This window comes from Sus scrofa, chromosome 1, assembly GCF_000003025.6.
Source record: "Sus scrofa isolate TJ Tabasco breed Duroc chromosome 1, Sscrofa11.1, whole genome shotgun sequence".
In the NCBI taxonomy this organism is placed as follows: domain Eukaryota; kingdom Metazoa; phylum Chordata; class Mammalia; order Artiodactyla; family Suidae; genus Sus; species Sus scrofa.
The window spans coordinates 57681060-57702085 of record NC_010443.5 but is presented as its reverse complement, the minus strand read 5'-3'; the positions used below and the strand labels follow the sequence as shown (position 1 = coordinate 57702085).

Below are 21026 nucleotides of genomic sequence, written 5' to 3'. Positions count from 1 at the left end.
AAGGCCTGATTTGCACTGCCTTGGACTCACTAAAAAACACTAGACTGTTTTGCTGGCTTTCCCGCACTGCCACCTTCCACCCAAAGCAGAGTTTCTCCGTAGGAAGAATTGATGTGCCAGATGCAGAGCAGGCTGTGCGCTGTGGAAGGTCAAGTTCTCTGCACTGCTCGCCTTTGACCTTGAGCAGAATGATCCCACCATTCCTGGCTTGTTTTTCCTTCTAGAAAAGGGAGAAAACAATACCTGTCATGCTTTTTTCTTAAATAAAAATTATGAATTTCTAAGGAGCTCATTGTATACTAGAGGTATAGGTTATTAAGTTATCTATATATGTGTTAAGGTGTCATTTACATATTTGCTCACTTTCCATCCAAATTTTTTTCTGCTCATCTCCATCATTACCTGGGGCAGGACCCTCTTTAAATTCATGAAGAAATTTGAAGCTGTCCTGAGTGAACCCTGCCGGTCATCCCTGGTGGAGAGTGACAAGGAGGAACAGCTGGACTTTTTGCCAAGGCCAACAGATGCAGCTGAGAATGAGACCCCCATTCAGAGTCTGAACAGGGCACTAAGGGAGACCCTGTTAGCCCGGCCAGCAGCTGCCCAGGTATTAGCTGGTGGGACAGTGTTTGCTTATTTCTGAGCTAATCAGGGAGCCTATGCTTTGTGTGGAAGGAGTGTCCTTAGAATTACGTGAGGAAATGCTTTTGAAGTCCTGCTCTGGGGACTAGTGGTTGAGTTGGTATTTGTCTGCTTGCCCTTGCTGCAGAATATGGCAGAAAGTGTTAGTCCTGGAATATGCTGGAAGTGTAGTGCTAGCCAGGGGAGATGACTATTGTGCTTACCTGTATTTCCTCTGTGTGTGAGGAAAGAGGTGAAGCATGAGTTTAGGCATAGGGCGTTGCCGCTGCCTTAGGCTCCCACGTGGTGAAGCTGCTTTCAGGGAGTGGACGTGTGCAGTGATGTGCTATTTGCAGGGGTTGCTAGTGACTGACTATGTATATACTTCCCACCATGGCCAGTTTCAAGCACCAGGAATTAAGAGCTGGCTTATGAAATTCCTGCAAATTTGAACAGTAACCAAGACCTTGGGTGAACAGGTCTATTGCAGGATGGGCATCCTTGCCTCATATCAGGTGCAGGGAGCACTCCCAAGAGTGCCCAGCTCTGCCTTTGTATTGTATTTCTTTCCCATCCGGGGTCTGTAGAGGCAGCAGTGGTGTTTCTTAAGCTATTTTAAGTATTTCAGTAGTTTGGAAAGCATGATAGAAATGGAGCATACAGCCATGACATGTGTGATATGGCTGCCAAATTTATTTTCTTTTGATTGTACTCATCAGCTCACTGCTTCTGTGGTGCTGATCAGAGTTTTTGATTTGCTATTGATGACAGACAGCACAGGGATTTGGGATTCCGCAGGAAAAAGTAGGAATGAAAGTGTTGTCCCGGTGGACAACAGCTCTCCCCTCTGCCTAGTATCCCTTCCTGTAGTATGTGGATTCCTGGCATTTGAACTGCTACCCAGGAGTTGGAGGGTGGGGAGAGTTGGTAGTAGAAGTAGGATTTGGCAGAGGAGTATGGCCTCGTTGGTGTGTCTGGGAAACAGAGGCGTAGCAGTGACACTGTCTGTGCCCTGGACGTGGCGGAAGCACATTTCCATTTCCCTGGTGCCGAGCATAGCAGGCGATGCGGACCTGGGGCTTCTCCCTTTCTAAATGCCCGGCATGTGCGGTTTTAGTTCTGATGAGGCCACCTTTGTTCTTGTGAGACTTCAGAGGCGGGGAGAGGAGGGTTTCCTGTTTGCTGAGTCAGGTGTGCGGCAGGGGCGGGGGTGGGGGTGAGGGCAGCATTTCAGCCCAGCACCCTGCGTCTGTGCTGTTATTATGTTCTCGCCTCAACACTGGCTTCTGCTCTGTCTCTAGGCCATGGTTCTAGAACAAGGTCAGGGCGCCCCTCTCCCCTCCGAGGGGGAGCTTCTGCGTCGCTTGCCAAAGCTGGTGAAACGCATGAGGAAGGTGTGCCTGGAGCTCATGGAGGGGAGCCGCCTGCCCCACCTCGTGGAGGGCCTTGACCAGTTCACCGGTGGGTGCCGCACGCGGGGAGGGCAGGGAGGGTGGTTGGGGGATACCTGGGTCCTCTTGGACATCTCAAGTAGTGTTAAGTGGGTTAAAAACCAGCCTGAGACCCCTCAGTCATTGTGGTTTTCCTCTTGCCCTCGTCCTCTTCTGCAGACTAGTGCGGTGTTGAGCTATTTTCTACGATAGCCTTGTCCACATCAGCTCTCACTGGTTGAGGGCAACAGGAAAGAGGCACAGAGGTGGGTTTCCTAGAGTCTTGAAGCCGTCCCACCTCTCAGTGCTGTCTCCCTTGAGTTGAAGGAAGATTCATTCACAGTCCTCTTTTATTTCCCCTCACTTCAGAGAGGCGCAGTCCCATCTCCCCAGCTGTCCTTGCTCTGTAGTCTGACAGCAATGGCTGGGAAGGGGAACCCAGAATTTAATAGATTATTCCGGCCCATGGCAGCCTTTTACCACTTCCCCCACCTCAACCCACCCCCAGTCCCAGTGAGTGTGGCGTCAGACTGAAGCTGTCCTTCAGGGAGGCTGCGGTCTGATTTCAAGGAGATCTTTTTTTTTTTTTTTCCCAAATATTGTTAGAATAGCTTAACAGCCATTGTTCCAGATGCCCTGTCTGCCTGAGCCTCATGTTGAGAGTTAGTGGAATAGAGATCCCATATGTGTCTCCTGGAAAGGACACACTCTGTAAGATGCAAAGGGTTCTCCAACTCCTGCACTGGCAGTGCAGTGTGTGTGGTGTGCTGGCTCTTACCTGGAGGACTAGGCTGCCTGTACTTGTTTGCTGTCTTACAAAGTACAGCTGACGTTTGAACAGTGTGGGAGCTAGGGTGCCAACCCTGTGCAAGTTGGAAAATCCAAATGTAACTTACGATTGGCCCTCTGTATCCTTGGTTCCACATTCAAAGATTCACCCAACGCAGGCTTGAGTAGCATTTCAGTATTTACTGTTGAAAAAAACCCCGTGTGTACATGGACCCACACAGTTCAAACCGGCATTGTTCAGGGGTCAACTGTACCACAGTTTGGGTAAATGATAGAAACTATAAAAATTAAACGATAGAAATTTATTTTCTCACAGTTTTAGAGGCTAAAAAGTCCAAAGTTCTCTCCTTGGCTTTTGTAGATGCCTTTTCTGTGTTCTGATCTCCTCTTTTTTTAAGGACAGCAATCAGGTGGATTAGGGTCTACCCCTAAGGCCTCATTTTAACCTCGGTTGCCTCTTCAGAGGCCCTGTCTCTAAAATCAATCTCACCCTGACGTACTGGGGTTAGGATCTCAACATGGATTTGGGGTTACACAGTCTGTAACACCGCCTGTGGCAGGTTGGTGGCACCCTCCTGTAATAGGTGCCCGAGGGTGTTCAGGAAGGTAACATGGTGCTGGAGAAAGAATTTGGGCTTTGGAGTCAGTTCGGCCAGGGTTTGGGTCCTGACTTCAGGTCTGCTCTTTAGCTGAATGGCCTTTAGAAGGTGACTAGACATCTCTGAGCCTCTTTGAGTGGCTACAGATGAGTTCTTCTGGAGCTGTGCAGGTTGAAAGAATGTTTACCAAGTACCAGGTACAATGTAGGAGCTCAGATATTGAGTTGTATGTATGAGTTGTATATATTGGAAATCTTCCTCAAGTTTTAAAAATTTCTAGTGTAAATCAAAATATCATTCCATGCACAATAAGTGGTTTTTGCTTGATTGATTATAAAATTACTGAATTAAAAAGGCAAAACACAAGTTCCCACTATGGTGCACTTGGATTGGCAGTGTTTCTGTAGCACTGAGACACAGGTTCAATCCCTGGCCCAGCACAGTGGGTTAAGGATCTGGCATTGCTGTGGCTGTGGTCGCAATTGCAGCTCAGATCTGATCCCTGGCCTAGGAACTCCATATGCTGTGGGGCACCTCCCAAAAAACAAAACAAAACAAAAACTACTTTTATTTGGATTGTTAATTGTCAAGAGATATGAAACCCCATGTATTTTTATCATGCATCTTGATCAGTTTAGTTATTTAGAATTGGCCAAATGCTAGGGACTGTGTTAGATAAAAGGATGAATGACACCTGGTCTTGGTTTTTCTAAAGGTCTTTGGTCTTGGGTGATCTGAGTACACTGAAAATTCCTTGAAATCTCTGTGTTTGCCCCATGTTACCTGTGCAGGTCAAGTAATTTCCTCTGTGAGTGAGCTGCAGAGCTTAAAGGTGGAGCCCTCCTCAGAGAAGGAGAAGCAGCGGTCAGAAGCCAAGCATATTCTCATGCAGAAGCAGCGAGCTTTAGCAGACCTCTTTAAACACCTTGCAAAAACTGGTAAGGTTCTCAGTTGAAAATACAATGGGAGTTCTCATTGTGGCTCAGCAGAAACGAACCCAACTAGTACCCATGAGGATGCCGGTTGGATCCCTGGCCTTGCTCAGTGGGTTAACAATCTGGCATTTTTGAGAGCTGTGGTGTAGGTCACAGATGAGGCTTGAATCTAGTGTTGCTGTGGCTGTGGCGTAGGCTAGCATCTGTAGCTCTGATTCAACCCCTAGCTTGGGAACTCCCATATACTACACCTGCAGCCCTAAAAAGCAAAAGCAAAAGAAAACACAGTGAAGTTTAATCACCTGCTTTTAGGAAGAAAAATAATTTGGGTGATTTGGGGGGAATTTCTAGAAACAGTTGAGATGGTGGGATGCATAAGGTGGCAGGCAAAGTTTTTGAAGTGCCATTCTAAGAGTTCCAGTCACACACATGAAATCCTATGATGAACCATTTGTGATTCTCAGAGTTTCACAGTTTTGTAATAAGGCTCAGAAACCATGTTTTCTGTTTTCATCACCATATGTTGTGCAGCACGCCCTTCCAACGTTGCGTAGAGAGCAATGCTTCTCAAACTGATTCATGTATGAATCACCTGGGGAGCCTGCTAAAGTGCAGAAGCAGCTTCTGTTTCAGTAGGTGTGGGGCAGGGCCCTAGAGCCTGCTTTTTTAACAAGCTTCTGGGCATTGCTGTTCCCAGGACTTGACTTTGAGCAACAGTGGCATTGGGGATTATGCCTGGCACACTCATTCTCTTCTGAGTTTATTTAAACACATGCTACTGATTTCCTAGGTTTGTCATATCGCAAAGGTATTTCCTGGGCCCGTTCCAAAAACCCTCAAGAGATGCTTCATCTTCACCCGTTGGACCTCCGGAGTGCATTGTCTATAGTCAGCAGCACTCAGGAAGCTGATTCTAGGTTTGTGTTTTTAATTATAAATGGAGCAAGTCATTTAAGCTTCTGTGTTCTCATTTGCCAAAGTGGGGATAGCAGTATTCCTGTCCTAGTGTTGCCATAAAAGTAAATTTAGAAAAGTGCCCGGCTCAGGACTGGCAGGTGGCGAACACTCAGTAAGCATCAATTTTCTTTTCCTCTCCTCCCTTCCTTTCCCATCCTGTGAGAAACATTGGGTGGTTCGAGCTCTGTTGGGGGTCTGGGGGGTGAGACAAACAAGGGGCCACTTAAAACGTCAAAAGCATGTGTTAGTAGTTAGTCGTTGTTGATTTTCTTCTTTCCATTTTTTTCTCCTAGTATCTGTCTCTCCTGGTTTGTTTGTTTTGTTTTTTGTTGTTGTTGTTGTTTGTTTGAACTTTATTTTTGTCCTGAGGTCTATTCACTTGATTTGAAAAAAAATCCAGGTGAAAATGTGTGAGAGAATGGCTATATTTTTAACTATTCTATATACATGAACCTCTTCTAAGTTCCAATACATTCTTGAATTTGAGAGCCTGTTGAAGAGAGATGGAGTTCCCGCTCTGTTTTAACTGATAGTAACTATAGCAGAGGTTGTTGGAATGGGCTGACTGCAGCATATACATTTGTTTTTTCTTTGCTCAGCGGCCCTGTCAAGTGCCTTAAATTTGAATTCAACACATTGTAAGGAGTGGAAATTTTATAGAAGCATTCTGGATTTTCAGTTTTTGGGGAAAATTTGGCCATGTGTGCTTGCCTTCCCATGCGGTCAGAAGTTAGCTATAGCACTCTTTTTCCAGGACACATGCTCTCAGGTTCACAATGGTCATAACAGTCCCTGTTGCTTCTCCCTCACTGAGGTCAGCTGTCATTGCCACGCATCATTCTGGGCTTGGCTCTCCTTAATCGTGTACATGGTCTGTGTGGCTTCTGTTGGCATCAGAGTTTATGAACCCTTGCCTCCACTGCCAAGAGAGTTATAACACTTCTGTTAAGGAAACCATATTGTCATAATTTATTTCCACTGTACTTTCAGTGCTAAGTGTGTAATAAATACATCCTTTGTATAAAGGACTGTTGAGTGCCTGACTGCATGAGTCCTCACAGAAATAAATCTGTTCAGACTCTTGGCTTTGGGTTGTGGCTAAATAGACCAGTCCCTGAGTGCTCAGGATCTGGGGTGGAGATAGTGGTTTTAATTAAGTAAATCATATTGATTTCTTCTCCAGGCTGCTTACAGAAATCTCCTCTTCATGGGATGGGTGCCAAAAGTATTTCTATCGCTCTCTTGCACGGCACGCCAGGCTTAGTGCTGCCCTAGCAGCTCCTGCCAAGGTAGGATGATGGATCCTTGGGATTGTTGGGGCCTAGGGACATTCCTGTTCCTGTCATCCTCAGACCCTGTCACATGATCACAGCCTATTAGTGACAGTGACTGAGCTTTTTGCAGAACATCATTAAACTTACATAAATATCTGTAATTTTGTGTTTATTAGAGAGTGTCTTCTAAGTCTTATTACTCAGGACCAAATGCATAAGAAAAATTATGGAAGAAAAACTTCAGATTGAGAATGCCCCCCTCAGGTCTTTTTCCCCCCATGTAAGTTGAGACGAGACCACAGATACCCAATTTTGGTGATAAACCTGGTTCCTTTTCAGGGAACGTCAGTGTCTGTGGAAGCATAATTGGAGCAATGCTGCTCACAGGGGCCCGCATGTCACCTCTAGAGGGCAGCACCTCCACGCTTCCCTGAGCTGGGCCCCCCAGGGGTGCAGCATGGAGCAGTGTTGGCAGCCCCCAGCATGCTCTCCTCTTCCCTCTTGCCTTGCCAGGAGATGGGCACAGGCAACGTGGAGCGGTGTAAAGGTTTTTCGGCACATTTGATGAAGGTGCTTATCCGGCAGCGGCGCTCACTGACCTTGCTGACAGAGCAATGGATCCTCCTCAGGTATGGGTTGACTGGCAGCCTTTGCAGCACAGTCAGGAGCATTGTGTGCAGCTTAGTGCTACTGTGAAGTCTGAGGCCCCGAGAAGCAGGTCGCTCTGCTCCTCGTTTTTGGTGGTGATGCCTCTGCATCTCTAGGGGATGAGTTCAGGGCCAAGTAAGATGCCAGAACTGTCACAGCCGAACCACACCTGGGTCTATTGGAATGGGGGTGTCCTTGTGGGCTGAGGGGTACAGTTGTGTTCCTGGTATTGGGGTGTCCCTGTCTCTGGCATAGATCAGATGTGAATCGGCTTCGACTAGTTAAGCTTTATGGACCGCAGAGTTACAATTTGCTGAACTGTCCATGATGCTCCTTACTGGAAATAGATATTTAAAAGATGAGGACAGTTCAGAAACCTGTCATCATCTGCTGAGTGGATTCTTGGCTGAGAGGTAGTATTATAGACTATAATCACTTCAGCTTCAGCATTTTCTTCTCCACTCATAAGAACTTACCTAATAAAGTATATTACATTTACTAGATTAAACAACAAACAAACTGGCAGTTGAGTCACTGCAGAGCTGTGCTGGATGTGAGAGGGCTGGGAGGGGCGGGTGGTAAGCAGTGAGTGCTGATACTTCTGATACTCAGAGGGCGTATCTAAGCACTGGGGGCTGGTTCATGTACTTTGGAAGGCATTTTAACAGGCTTTTTACTTGTCTGGGGGAATCCTCTTTTCCTATGTATGTGGGAAAGCCTGAATTTCATTCAGAAGTAAACAAATTTACTATTACAGACAGCTTGGTGACACAGTTTAGGTGCCATATGTTTTCCCCGTGGGTTTGTTTCTCTGCACAGGAACCTGCTCAGTTGTGTGCAAGAGATTCATGGCAGGCTTACGGGGCCGCCTGTCTACCCCGTGGCCTTCCCGCCTCAGGATGGGGTTCAGCAGTGGACGGAGAGGCTGCAGCACCTGGCCATGCAGAGCCAGATCCTGCTTGAGCAGCTCCTCTGGCTCCTCCAGTGCTGCCCCAGTGTGGGGCCGGCTCCAGGCCAAGGTGATGCCCAGGCACAGAGTCTAGAAGCACCAGAGCTCAAGACAGGGCAGCTTTCTGGAGCAGTGCTGGACCATATCCCATCAGATCTGAGCTACCCATCTCCAGTTCCTAGAAATCAGCTGCCCTCCGGTTGCCGGATGAGGAAACAAGACCAGCTTTGGCAGCAGTCAACCGAGAGATTAACAGAGATGCTAAAAACCATTAGAACAGTGAAAGCTGATGTTGATAAAATTAGGCAGCAATCTTGTGAGACTCTCTTTCATTCTTGGTGAGTGTGCCTATGTCTTTGCTCTCCCTCTGTGTGTGTGGATGTTGTTCAGGTTTAGTAATGGGATGAAATGATGAAAGGGGTCATGCTTCAGTCCTCAGTTTTCCAGTGGAGGGGCGCAGTGCTTTGTGGATTATGTCTTGCTATAAATCTTTAGCTGTGATGAGTTTAGTGGATGCAGGGGTGTGTGTGTGGTAGCACTTCATTTCAACATTGTGACGTTTCTGTTGTTGCAGGAAAGATTTTGAAGTTTGCTCTTCTGGGCTGAGTTGCCTGTCCCAGGTATCAGCTCATTTGCAAGGCCTAGAGTCCTTGTTCATTCTTCCAGGGGTTGAGGGTGAACAAACAGACTCACAAATGGCATTAGTAGAGAGTCTGAAATATGTGAGAAGAGAGATCAATAAAGCCACAGATGACTTCACTACCTGGAAGATACATCTGCTCACCCCAGGTGGCCAAGGAGGTGAGGACTGCTGCTCACTAAGGGAGTAAAGCCCAGCGTAGGAACAATGTCTTAAAAAGTCCAGATTGTCCTTCAGACACACTGTTTTCTTTTCTAGCTATATCTGTCCGAGGCGCTAAGGCAGGCAAGTGTGGTTGAACCCACAACCCTTAACTTACATTGCCTCTGTTGTTTGAGTACCTTGCTTCTGGATTGCCGTCATGTTGCTTACTTTAGAGTATGTGTGGGGAGGCAGCATAGGCTCACTGCTGTTCCAGAAAATTCTCCCTTATACTAGAAAGCTGACACCAGATGTTGGGACTAAGTTGGTGCTTATGCACAACATCTTAACTGTCTTCATATTTTTGGCATTCTTTTAGCAAAGACACTAGCCTTGTAGGTTTATTTAGGCCAGGGATGTCTCGTTCATCTTTGTACCCAGCACAGCTTGACAGTGGCTCAGTCATAGCAGGTGCTTTATCTGTGGCTATTTATTAAAACACCAAACGAGGATTGCTCATGATTTCTAGAGGCACTGAAACAATGATTTGGTTTTTAAAATTTGTTTTGTACTGTGTTACTTGACTAGGAAACCAAGCACTGGAGGAAGGGTTTATAGAGGATTTTTCAGAGCAGATGGAAACTGCCATCCGGGCCATCCTGTGTGCCATCCAGAACTTAGCAGAAAGAAACAGTAAGAAAGCAGAGGAGAACACTGACCAAACAGGACCACAAGAAGAGGATGGTACGTCTGAAATAAGGGGAAAAATTAGTTTCAGACTTGATTCAGTTTTTATTTGATGATCTATTTTCATGGCTAAATATTTAAGGACAAATGTTGGAAATGATTATTGGATGAATGAAGATGAAAGGGGTTTATTTTCTGTTATTCACCATGTCGTTCTTTTCTGTGAATGAAAGAAGCAGCTGGTCTTTGGGGACTGCAGTCAGGACATCTGATAAGACTCTTAGAGGATGACCTCTGGGCCGACGTGAGCACTTTGCATGTGCAAAAGATCATTTCCGCTGTCTCTGAGCTGCTGGAGAGGCTGAAGTCGTATGGCGAGGATGGCACAGCAGCAAAGCACATGGTAACCAGTGGGTCCTTGCAGGCTTCGTGCTGTTCATAGTGGGCCTGGCAGAGGCAGAGGGAGTCTTGCCTCGCTCCATTCTGTGGCTGGTCCCAAAGCAGGCCTCCTTGATAGAAACACTAAGAACTTGATCTCTTTATACATGTAAACCTCATTGACAAAACTTTGCAAGCTTAGGGCTTGCTGGATAAGGGTTACGTCTTAAAATGCATAGGTGTAACAATGCTAGCAATCCATATCACATCCTAATCACAGACTTCTGGGCATTTGACGTTAATGGTGGATGTCGCCACCATAACGAAGGCTTGTGGGTCCTACTGTGCAAACACCATTCCCGTCACAAAGAGCCGGAAGAGGATGGGGTTGTCATCTCTGTAACGCCAGAGAAGCCGCTTATTTTCTAGGGCCTGTATGTTATTCTGTAGCATTGCCTCCAGTGTCAACTTTGATTCAGTAGAATCAAACTTTGAACAGTAGAATTTGTTTATAAACATATTTTTTAAAAAAAACAAACTATTTTATTAACTGAGACTTAAAGTGACTGAGAATTTAAAGTGTAGTTTTGTGAAGGTTTGTGTGAATAAGGAAGAAATCTCGGCAGGTGTGTGTGTGTGTGAATAAAACATACTATTGGTGACATTTAGTACATTCACAATGTCGCACATCCATTGTCACTGTCACTGCCTAGTCCGGGAACATTTCTGTCACCCAGAGGAAATGCGGTGAGAGCAGGCCTTCTGTCTTTTTGCCCCAGCTCTTCACCCAGGCCTGCTGCTTGTTGGTGCGCCTGCTGCCCATGCTCTCCAGGTACTCAGACCTTGTCCTCTTCTTCCTGACCGTGTCTCTGGCAACTCACCGAAGCTCTGCAAAGCTGCTCGCTGTGCTTGCCCAGATCTTCATGGAGCTGGCCCAGAAGGTAAGGACGGTTTATGGGAAGCACCTTGGGGCCGTGGGTACCCAGATAGTCCATACCCATCAATGCTGGGGTGGATGGGCTTGTTTTGGACCGTCACATAGCGCAGGAGGTGGTATGCTCTCCCTGTGGATGTTTTACTGCTGTGTCTGGCCTGTTTTTACTAAGCCTGCTTCCACTGAAGTCTTAGAACCTGCAGAGCCCCCAGGCTCCAAGTCTGTCTAAAGGCTGCTGCTTTCTGTTCACACCCTTCTCTCCCCGTCTCTAGTTTAGAATTTTTTTCTGATAATTCTGAGCTAAACTCATAGGCTAAATGAATCCTTAAAGCTATTAAGTTTTAAGTCATTTGTATTTAATCATGATAAAATGGTAATAGGGCTCTTAATATCAGGAGGGGCATTTTTCTGTAATAGGTAAGTCATTCAGCCATGTAGCCAGTGTTGTGAAAAGCACCAAAGTTGTAGGGATTGTATCCCCTACCCTTGAAATTCAAGAGCAGCACACAGATCTAACAGGCCCAGCACTGTGTCATAAGTCCTGTCATGAGGGTGTCCAGTTTGGGACTCAAAGAATGAGTAAGTCCGTTAACCTCAGTTTCCTCATTTCTAAAGTGAAATTTGCATTTTTGTGAGAAACACCTTCAACTGAGTATGTAGTTTTTTATTTTTTATATGTTTCTAGTACCTCAAGATCATTTCTGAATCCAAGTATCTATCGTATAGGTATGTTTCGCTTGAGGAAGATAGGAATTTATAAACTGAAGGTGAAGTCTAGGCTTTTTGAAAACAGTCAAGAGTTCTTAGTTATGAGTATCTGAAATAATGGAAAGGCTCAAAAAAAAAAAAAAAAAAGAGTGACAAGCCCAGGCCTTTTATCTGGAAGATAAATATGTACATTCGTTGAATAGTGGATAAATGAATGTGTCGGATTTGCCCCGTCTATCTGATGGACAGTGAACCACTGTTACATCCCATCTCTTCTTGGAGGAAACTGCATGCAAAAGATAGTGGGAGTTCCCATTGTGGCATATTGATAATGAACCCTACTAGTATCTGTGAGGATGTGGGCTTGATCCCTGGCCTTGCTAGTGGGTTAAAGACTTGGTGTTGCTGTGAGCTGTGGTGTAGGTTGCATATGTGGCCCGGATCCTGTGTTGCTGTGGCTGTGGCATAGGCTGGCAGCTGCAGCTCCAACTTGACCCCTAGCTTGGGACCTTCTATATGCCACAGGTGTGGCCCTAAAAAGACAGTGGCAGGGAGTTCCCTGGTGTCTCAGCAGGTTAAATATCTGGTAGTGTCACTGTTATGGCTGGGGTCGCTGCTATGGCTTGGGTTTGATTCCTGGCCCTGGAACTTCCAAACGCTGTGGGCGCAGCCAGAAAGAAAATTAAAATAAATAAATAAATAAATAAATAAATAAAAATAAAAAGGACAGTGCCAGGACAGAGTATATTGAGGATGCCCTGAGATTTGGGTCAGCTATGTTTGTCCACTTGCATGATTGCTCTTGTCTGACAGGTTCTAAAGTGGCTTTGACCTTACCAGACCTGTGTGCGTTTGGCCGGGGGCGGGGGGGCCGTGGGGTAGAGGTGGTGCTGATAAAACCAAAGCTCTGGGAGCCCAGTGGCTGTCCCACCTGCAGCCACTACAGTACTGTGCTGGCAGAAGGACAGCTGACTTCTTTTATGGTTTATTCTACCTACATCGAAACATATTTCTTTAAAATAGTGTATCTCACTATTTTAACCAAAATATATTTTTCTATCAACTTTCTAAGAGTACATGTCCTGAGAGTGAGTTTGCCTTTCTTTTCAGATAAGTGTTTGAATTGTATCCCTCTCCCTTCTGAGGAATGCTGAGGGAACGTGAAAGTAGGTTATACTCAGTGCTAAGATCATAGATGTAGGTTGTGCTTGAAGCATTCGATCCATAGAAAGCTGTTTCTGTGTAAGTCACAATCAGTGTTTGCTGGTCTTGGATCTTGACCTTTTTAGTTGATAGCTTATCTGTAGTATATTTTCATCCTCAGATTGACAAATACCTTGATAGCTTGTGTTCTGTGATAAAATTTTTGATTGAGGGCCATTAGTTTCTTTTGCTGCTTTTTCTATCCACTTTGTCTCACACATTAGTAGTTCATTTTTGCTTTTAGGACATGAAACAGGGGGGCGGGGGGGGTGTCTTTTTGCCTTTTCTAGGGTCGCTCCCGCGGCATATGGAGGTTCCCAGCCTAGGGGTTGAATCAGAGCTGTAGCCGCCGGCCTACACCAGAGCCACAGTAACGCAGGATCCAAGCCTTGTCTGCAATCTACACCATAGCTCACGGCAATGCCGGATCCTTAACCCACTGAACGAGGCCAGGGATCAAACTCGCAACCTCATGGTTCCTAGTTGGATTCATTAACCACTGAGCCACGACGGGAACTCCTGAAACACAGTTTTGTTAACTCTTCAGGACTGTTACTGTGTCTGATCTTGTTCTTAACTCTACATCCTTTGCCCTCCTGGATGCCAGGTGTCTTGGCAGCAAACAGCCAAGGCAAGATACAGCATACTCCCTGAGAGCAACAGATTTACATCAAGATCTGGGGGGGAAAGGCAGTCTTCTTTTTATGGCTGCACCTGTGACATTTAGGGGTCAAATCAGAGCTGCAGGTGCAGGCCTGTGCCACAGCCATGGCAATACCGGATCTGAGCCACAGCTGCATGGCAATGTCAGATCCTTAGAGTGAGGCCAGGGATCGAACCGACAACCTCATGGATATTATGTCAAGTTCTTAACACACTGAGCCACAATGAGAACTCCCAGAATATTCTTTATCCTTTGTCTATATCCTTATCTTTATTTATTTTTAAATATTACGATTAATATGACTGCAAGGAATATCACACAAAATTTTCTTCACTTGTTAAAGTGAAAATGAAATCTCTTACTTGTAGCATCCTGCTTCGAGTTGCTGTACCTGCAGGGTTACCTGTCTTGTCTCTTTCTTCTCAAGCTTAATGACTGGGGAATGAGATATAGAAGGACAAAACCCCCTTGGGATTTAGACACTGAGAGGTTCCACCCCTGCTAAATGTGATCCTGGTATATATACCTCATTCAAATTTTTATCTTGGCAGAATGGCAAATTACCACATGCATGCCTCCACAAAGTCAAACACTCATATATTAAATGTGATATCAAGCTTTGAAACTGCATAATAACTGTTTTTTCTTTGTTTTAATGACTGCACCTGTGGTGTATAGAAGTTCCCAGTGCACGAGTTGAATGGGCGCTGCAGCTCTGGCCTGTGACACAGCCACAGCCACACTGGATCTGAGCTGCACCTGTGACCTACGCCACAGCTTGTGGCAACTCCAGATCCTTAACCTACTAAGAGATTGAGGCCAGGTATCAAGCCTGCATCCTCACAGAGACAGTGTCAGTCGGGTCTTTAACCTGCTGAGCCACAACAGGAGCTGCTGTAATAACTATTATCACCAAGGAAGAAAATGTCAAAAGTCTGCTATACTTCGACCGGATTTAAAATGCTTACTAATCAATTATTTATGGTATTCTTTCCTGCAGCAGACTGGAAATTCCTTTTTTTTATTGCTTTTGTACCTAACTTTCACTCTTTTTGTTTTTGAGGGATTTTGCTTGCCCAAAGAATTTATGGAAGATTCAGCAGGAGAGGGAGCCACCGAGTTCCATGACTATGAGGGCGGTGGGATTGGAGAAGGCGAAGGCATGAAGGATGTGAGTGACCAGATAGAGAATGAAGAACAGGTAAGTTTTCAAAAATTTTTTTCTATTAGGTAATGGTTCTCAAACTATAATCTAGGCACCTTAAGAATACCGGAGCTGGAGTTCCCATCGTGGCGCAGTGGTTGACGAATCCGACTAGGAACCATGAGGTTGTGGGTTCGATCCCCGGCCTTGCTCAGTGGGTTAACAATCCGGCGTTGCCGTGAGCTGTGGTGTAGGTTGCAGACGCGGCTCGGATCCCGCGGTGCTGTGGCTCTGGCGTAGGCCGGTGGCTACAGCTCCGATTCAACCCCTAGCCTGGGAACCTCCATATGCCGCGGGAGCGGCCCAAGAAATAGCAACAATAACAACAAAGACAAAAGACAAAAAAAAAAAAAAAAGAATACCGGAGCTTGGGGAGCAGCTATAAGTGAAACGCTTAAAGACCACAGAAAGGAACTTTGCAGGCCAGTTATTTGTTGCAGCTATAATTTGGAAGGGAAATGATATAAAATTTCTTTATTTTAAATGGGAAGGTTTTTGCTGATCATTTTCTAGGCTGCATTTTTGGTAATAGTTTGTTTAAAGTTAAAAGTGTAGCTATTTTAAGTGTTAACTGCATTAAATAATGATGCTACTGTTTGCTGTTAATAGGTTTTATTTTTGTATGTCTTTAAGACATGTTGAAATTTTAAGCTCTGTGCCCTTGTGAGTGTTTTTTTGTTTTTTGTTTTTTGTTTTTTTTTTAAACATTACTACTTCTCAAACCCACAGCATATGGAAGTTCCCAGGCTAGGGATCTAATGGGAGCTGCAGCTGCCAGCCTATAGCACAGCCATAGCAATGTGAGATCTAAGCTCAGTCTGCAACCTATACCACAGCTCATGGCAACACCAGATCCTTTACCCTTTGAGCAAGGCCACGGATTGAACCCACGTCCAGGGTTCAATCCCTGGCTGAGCCATGATGGGAACTCCTAAACATTACTATTTCAGTCATTTAGGTCAATCAGCTGTGACTTGAAGAAATAAAAGATAGTGGGATTTCTTTTTATTACTTACATTCTAAATTTAAAGCAATCTACAAATTTCTATTTAAGGTCTGATTATGTCTGTTAAAAATAAAAGGATAAACCCATTCAAACGTCCACTCTTCCTTTGAAGGGAAAACTGGAAAGAAATAAAAAACCAAAAGGGTGATGAGTTCCTGTTGTAGCTTAAGGTGTTACCAACCCGACTAGGTTTGATCCCTGGCCTTGCTCAGTGGGTTAAGGATCTGGCATTACTGTGGCTGTGGTATAGATCACAAACGTGGCTTGGATCTGATGTTTCTGTGGCTGTGGTGTAGGCTGGCAGCTGTAGCTCCAGTTGGACCCCTAGCCTGGGAGCCTCCATGTGTTGCGTGTGCGGCTTTAAAAAGCAAAAAACAAAAACAAAAAACAGAAACCAAAAGGGTGATGCTAGTGTTTATGTGATAAAGTTCTAGTAAACACACACTATTGTTATTTTGGCCTTTCTGTATTTCTCAAATTTTTTTTTTTTTTTTTTTTTGTCTTTTTGTCTTTTTGTCTTTTTGTTGTTGTTGTTTGTTGTTGTTGCTATCTCTTGGGCCGCTTCCTCGGCATATGGAGGTTCCCAGGCTAGGGGTTGAATCGGAGCTGTAGCCACCGGCCTACTCCAGAGCCACAGCAACGCGGGATCCGAGCCGCATCTGCAACCTACACCACAGCTCACGGCAACGCCGGATCGTTAACCCACTGAGCAAGGGCAGGGACCGAACCCGCGACCTCATGGTTCCTAGTCGGATTCGTTAACCACTGCGCCACGACGGGAACTCCTATATTTCTCAAATTTAACTTAATTAGCACACAGTACTTTAATGGGAAAAATAAAAAGTGAACCTAATACTAAAGTGCAAATCCAATGCAAAAAACAACTTTAAAAAGAAAAGCAGACTTTTTTTAACTTAAGAAAGAAAAATAGTTTGTATAAACTATGATCCTTTTTTTTTTGTTGAAAAAGGTCTTAGGAGGCCGGTATTGATACATACTACCTATATTTATAAGTATCTGTTGATATACTTACAGATCAAAAGGTGCTGCAAAACGTCACAGTGGTGATTTCTTTGCTAGTTTTGGAGGATTCCGGTGCTAGGAGAACTTACTCTGTTTTGCTTAGAAATTTTTAAATTGAGATTTTTATTGCTTTTATATTTTATTATTATTATTTTTGCTTTATAGGGCTGCACATGGGGCATATGGAAGTTCCCAGGCCATGGGTTGAATCGGAGCTGCAGCTGCAGGCCCAGCAATGCAGGATCCGAGCCTACACCACAGCTCATGGCCATGCCCGGATCTTTAACCCACTGATCCAGGCTAGAGATCGAACCTGCATCCTTATGGATACTAGTCGGGCTCGTTACCGCTGAGCCATGATGGGAACTCTGCTTTTATATTTTAAAAAAAGGACTTAAAAAATTCAGCCATGATGAAAGGGATAGCAATCCTAAGTCTTTTCCTCAAATATGATGTAGATTATGTAGGAATATATAGTTTAAGGAAAAGCAAAGAAAATTATAGTGACTGGGGAGGGATAAACTAGAAACTTGTGATTGACAGACACACTACCATATAGAAAATAGATAAACAAGGGCCACTGTATAGCATAGGGATCTATATTCAATACCTTATAATAACCAATAATAGAAAAGATCTGAAGAAGAATCTTTATTCTTTTTTTTTTTTTTTTTTAATTATCTTTTTGTTTTTTTCTAGGGCCATACCCATGGCATATGGAGGTTCCCAGGCTAGGGGTCTAATCGGAGCTGTAGCTGCAGGCCTACGCCAGAGCCCCACAGCAACACCAGATCCGAGCTGCGTCTGCGAGCTACACCACAGCTCACAGCAACGCTGGATCCTTAACCCACTGAGCAAGGCCAGGGATCAAACCCACCACCTCATGGTTCCTAGTCGGATTCATTAACCACTGAGCCATGACGGGAACTCCAAGAATCTTTATTCTTTTTCAGATTGTTTTATAGGTTATTATATACATACACATATACCTGTATGTGTAACTGAATCACCTTGCTGTATACCTGAAAGTAACACAATGTTGTAAATCAACCTACTTCAACAAAAAATAAAAAAAGGCATGGGGGGAGAAGTACTCCACTGTGAGTGTGATGTCTATGAGAGAGCAAAATGGCAAATATTAAATTTATGGGCAATATAATAAGACTGGTGAATTTTTTTGTCCTATAGAGAATGTATAGTCTTTTAAAAATACATGTTTAGATTAAAAATAAAACAATTCACGTGAAGAAAACCTGAACAAAATTCTATATTCTGTAACAACATAGTGCAGTGAAACTAGAAATTAACTATGGAAATGTTAAAGCAAGTCACAAATTATGTGTCTTTTCTCAGTTGATTCTTTCTTCTCTTTCCAGAGATAATTTTATACTGTTAACCTTGGCACTAATATATTTGTACTCTCTTTAAAGCTGAATAAACATTAGTAACTTGGAATGTTCATTTATGTTTTCTGTAATGCTTCTTGATCTAGGCAGAAGATACATTTCAGAAGGGTCAAGAAAAGGATAAAGAAGATCCTGACTCAAAACCAGACATTAAGGGCGAGGACAATGCCATTGAGATGTCAGAAGACTTTGATGGGAAAATGCATGATGGGGAGCTTGAGGAACAAGGTTTGAGATTGTCCTTCATTCTTATTTTTCCAAAATATTTTATCCAGGAAATTACACATTCCCAATAAGGAGCCTGTCTTACTCTTTCTTTGGAGCAAGTTGGTTACTCTGCGTAACTGCAGGTAAAAACATCAGCATATACATGTGCCTTCACCACCTGCACCAAGTCCAGAGTCTCTAATCCATTTTGGAGATAAATAGAAATACTGCTGAATGTTCTGGCCGCCTCATGTGCTTGATGCCTTGACCAGGTCGTGCCAGTCAGGGAAATCCAGACGAGAAGGAGATAATCTCTCACAGAGCTGGGTTCTCAGCTCATTACATTGTTCTAGAGTTTCTTAAAAATAATTTTTTTTGCTAATTACAAAATTTGACATTTGTTGTAGATGATTTAGAACAGAGATGCAGAAACGAAATAGACACCTTTTTAGACCTACCGCACAAATCACTGAATCAATTTTGGGTTATTTTTTGTTTATTGCGTGCGTGCGCGCGCGCGCACACACACACACACACACACACACACTCTCACACACCACAAACCGTGCCAATGTCTACTTTTTTCATTTAACCTACGAACATTCCATGTCATTCAAAATTATTTGAGAATATAATCTCTTATAGCACATTATCATCTATCATATTTGTATTTATCAATTTGTATTCAACTATTGCCCTAAATTTCTGTCCAAAGCATAATTGGAAATGTACTGTCTTATTCTAAGAGACTATCTTGCAGAAATCATAAGTGACTTCAGAGTAGACGAGTGCATGCCTGAGAAAGGGTTTAACCTTTGTCAAAACAGAGCTTGAGCAAAAACAAAGGCAACAAAATTCTGATTAACTGAGCTAGACACATGATTTGAGATGTGGGATAATTCCTTGATGTTATGTTGGAATTGGGGAAGGAACCTTGGAAATCTCATAGCCCAACTTATCATTTCCCAGGTAAGAAACCAAAACCTAGTGAGGCTGCTGAGTTTTGGTTTGGACATTCTCCCAGCACCAGAATTAGACACCCTGACAGCTGTTCCACCACCCTTCTTAGAGTCTCTTAACACATCCCAGGCCTCCTTGTTCTCCAAACAGTCTGCAAAACACAATAGGACTACTTTAGGAGATCTAAAAGCATCTGCTTGTGGGGTATTCTGTGAAAATAGGGAGTAAATTCTAGTAAGACCCTTGCCAGGTCCTTGCCTTTCCTAGATTCATAGGAACAGATCAGTTTGGGAGTGTGTTGAACTAAGCTCAGTGCCCTTCCTTTCAGAAGAAGATGATGAGAAATCAGACAGTGAGGACAGAGACCTGGATAAACAGATGGGCGATCTGAATGGTGAGGAAGCTGACAAACTAGATGAGAGGCTTTGGGGTGATGACGACGATGAGGAAGATGAGGAAGAGGACAGTACAATTGAAGAAACCGGACCAGGAATGGATGAGGTAATTAAAAGATTCCCCCATCATGTAGTCCCCAGGTTGAGAGGAGGTACTGTTCTTACCAACTACACTCACTGTCATTCACTGCTCTTCCTTTCCTCACTGGGTTTTTCTTCCCTTTCTTCCATCTCTGTTTTTCCTTTTTTTCTTTTCTGTCCAGGTTATTGCTTGTGTTTAGGGCCAAAAGAGTAGCCTGACTTGAGCCACCCCATGTGTTAAGAAGGAGGGAAGTTAGAGGACTCAGTGTAGGTGCTCTGATTCTGCTGCTGGCCACAGAATCCCACACCTACCCCCAGCTAGCCTGGGGGACCCCCCCAGGGCTGGGTGTGACACCACACAGCACAGCTCGACCCACCCACAGTCACATACCTGCTCTTACTGATTCTGTCTGGACAGACCCTCATGTTCCCTCCAAGACATACACGCCCTGTCAGCTGGATGTTTCCAACTGGATTGGCCCGAGGCAGAAATCACACATGTCTAAGAGCTGTGTTGGGTAGTTAACCTGTGTGTGAAAACGGTTTTTTAAATTATTATTATTAATTATTTTAATTATTATTATTATTTTTTTAATGATTTTTAGTTTTTCCATTATAGCTGGTTTACAGTGTTCTGTCAATTTCTACTGTACAGCAAGGTGACCCAGTCACACATACCTGTGTACATTCTTTTTTCTCACATTATCATGCTTCATTGTAAGTGACTAGATATAGTTTCCAGTGCTATAGAGCAGGATCTCATTGCTTATCCATTCCAAAGGCAATAGCTTGGATCTGTTAACCCCAGATTCCCAATCCATCCCACTCCCTCCCCCTCTGCAACCACAAGTCTGTACTCCAAGTCCATGAGTTTCTTTTCTGTGGGAAGGTTCATTTGTGCTGTATATTAGATTCCAGATATAAGTGATATCAGGTGGTATTTGTCTTTCTAACTTACTTAGTATGTTTGTCTCTAGTTCCATCCATGTTGCTGCAAATGGCATTACTTTGTTCTTTTTTATGACTGAGTAGTATTCCACTGTGTATATATACCACACCTTCTTAATCCAATCATCTGTGTTGATGGACATTTAGGTTGTTTTCATGTCTTGGCTATTGTGAATAGTGCTTCAGTGAACATGTGGGTGCATGTGTCTAAAAACAGGTTTTTAGATTGAGAGTGCTGA

The 21026-nt window shown here is 44.1% G+C and overlaps 1 protein-coding gene across 1 annotated transcript in view; it reads left to right on the top strand.

The window, feature by feature from the left end:
* The window catches only part of MDN1 (midasin AAA ATPase 1), a 166141-nt gene that overhangs the window by 124277 nt on the left and 20838 nt on the right, over nucleotides 1-21026 (top strand). Inside the window, 14 exon segments of the mRNA XM_021089975.1 lie at nucleotides 412-607; nucleotides 1923-2082; nucleotides 4231-4377; nucleotides 5165-5291; nucleotides 6515-6620; nucleotides 7119-7234; nucleotides 8073-8540; nucleotides 8777-9003; nucleotides 9572-9727; nucleotides 9904-10073; nucleotides 10828-10989; nucleotides 14621-14758; nucleotides 18283-18424; nucleotides 19692-19864. Of these exon segments, the coding sequence (XP_020945634.1) occupies nucleotides 412-607; nucleotides 1923-2082; nucleotides 4231-4377; nucleotides 5165-5291; nucleotides 6515-6620; nucleotides 7119-7234; nucleotides 8073-8540; nucleotides 8777-9003; nucleotides 9572-9727; nucleotides 9904-10073; nucleotides 10828-10989; nucleotides 14621-14758; nucleotides 18283-18424; nucleotides 19692-19864 (2488 nt within the window).